Source organism: Entamoeba invadens (assembly GCF_000330505.1).
Source record: "Entamoeba invadens IP1 unplaced genomic scaffold scaff_1105074724352, whole genome shotgun sequence".
Lineage (NCBI taxonomy): Eukaryota > Evosea > Mastigamoebida > Endamoebidae > Entamoeba > Entamoeba invadens.
The window spans coordinates 7,327-9,328 of NW_004440413.1; the positions used below are offsets into that span (position 1 = coordinate 7,327).

General features: G+C 29.1%; 1 protein-coding gene across 1 annotated transcript; it reads left to right on the forward strand.

Moving 5' to 3' along the window:
• Positions 1 to 413: 413 nt before the first annotated feature.
• Positions 414 to 1,541, forward strand: EIN_394160 (serine/threonine protein kinase, putative; the record flags this gene model as incomplete). The annotated part of the gene is made up of 1 exon (XM_004256962.1): positions 414 to 1,541. One exon carries the CDS (start codon positions 414 to 416, stop codon positions 1,539 to 1,541), a length of 1,128 nt encoding a protein of 375 aa, XP_004257010.1.
• Between the last annotated feature and the right edge of the window lie 461 nt (positions 1,542 to 2,002).

The following is a 2,002-nucleotide window of genomic DNA, read 5'->3' on the forward strand; positions in this document are numbered from 1 at the left end:
CGAGTGTGAAGATGTGATAACAATTGTTCTACATGCACACAACACGATGAATGTACATCCTGTGTTAAAAACAAAGTTTTATTTGAAAGTGGTCTTTGTCTTGATATTTCATATGTTTTAGAGTGTCTTGATGTTTTAGACTCAAAATGTTTGAAATGTACATTTTGGCATGTACCAAACGAGAATGGTACTTTATGCGACAAAAAGGTGGTTTGGTGGGTCATACTTATCGTCGTGTTGTTTATAATTTGTGTATTGATAGGAGTAATCCTGACAATCATATTTATTGTGAAAATTGTAGAAAAAAGAATTCGACGTATAGCCAATAAGCAAACAACACTTTTTATATGAAACATTCAAACATTTCTTTTGTTCCTCTTGGAAAAAATCTTGTTGTTAACAAACCCCAAATTATGTTTGGTGACACTGAAAATCCTATTGGAGTTGGTGTAGAAAGTCGTGAGTTGATTTGTGTTGGGAACCCATCAAAACGTCGTTTAAAAATTCAATTTTCTGCAACTGAAAACATTATAAAATATACAATTAGAACAGAACCAAAAGTAATTTCTTTACAAAAAGGAAAAGCAGTTGAATTTGAAATATTTGTTAAACCAAAATGTTCATGCAAAATTGATGACAAAATCATTCTTTTTTCAAAAAACTTGGAAGACGGTATTACACAAGACAACCAAATAATTTTGAGTATTTACACTGAAATAACGACGCGACTTGACCCGGACGAATTGGTTGAAGACAAGAAACTTGGAGAAACTTCTTTTGGAATTGTGTACAAAGAAACTTTTAGAGGAAATTGTGTTGCAATTAAAAAAATGAAGGAATTCCACGAAAATGATTTAGATGAATTTGAAAATGAAATTAAGATGTTGGACGAATTTCAAAGTGAATATATCGTCCATTTTTATGGCGCAGTGTTTATACCAAATAAAGTGTGTATGGTCACTGAGTTTGCACAATTTGGAAGTTTACAAAACTTGATGAAAAACAGAACAAGTAATAATGTTGATATGAAATTACGAACTAAATTTGTATTGGATGCATCAAAAGGGATATTGTATTTACATGAGAATGGGATATTACACAGAGACATCAAACCAGACAATTTTCTGGTATTTTCATTTGATTTAAATGACAAAGCAAATGCTAAATTGACTGATTTTGGATCATTTAGAAATATCAATATGTTGATGACTAACATGACATTTACAAAAGGTATTGGAACACCAACTTATATGGCGCCTGAAGTTCTTGAACAAGAAAAATACAAAAAACCGGCTGATGTATATTCGTTTGCCATTACAATGTACGAAGTCATGGGGTGGGGTGAAGCGTATTCTGTTGATATTTTTAGATTTCCGTGGACCATTGCAGAGTTTGTGACAGCAGGAAAACGTCTCGAGAATAGAAAAAACATACCAGAAACATTATTCAAAATAATTGAAAAATGTTGGAAACAAAATCCAAAAGAACGGGAAACAATTACCCAAGTGGTTGATTTACTTCAACATGTTTACGAAATTTAATTTGATGTGTTTAATGTTTTTTTAATAGTTTAAAGAATATCCATATTCATCATTACAACATTTTAATTGATGCCAAAATACATTATGTGATGGTGTAAAAACAACAGCTCTGACATTATAAAAAGTCAAGCAAGATTATTTTAACTAATATTTAGAAATTAATACCATTTAAACAAATCATTTCTCACTGAATTTTTGCTTGTCAATTTGCTCGTTTAGTTTAATTGATTTAATAATTTAATTTAATAATATTGCAATGAGAAATATTAATTTACTACAAAACATGTTAGCAATATTTATAAGTAGATGAAAATGTATTTAATGGACAATACTGTTATAGATATACATTTTTAAATTAAAAAGGGTTTTAAAAACTTCAAAGTTTTTTTAAAGAAAAATATTATAAGTTGATTAATTTTTATAGTATTGATATATTATAAGTGATCACTCGACTTTTAATA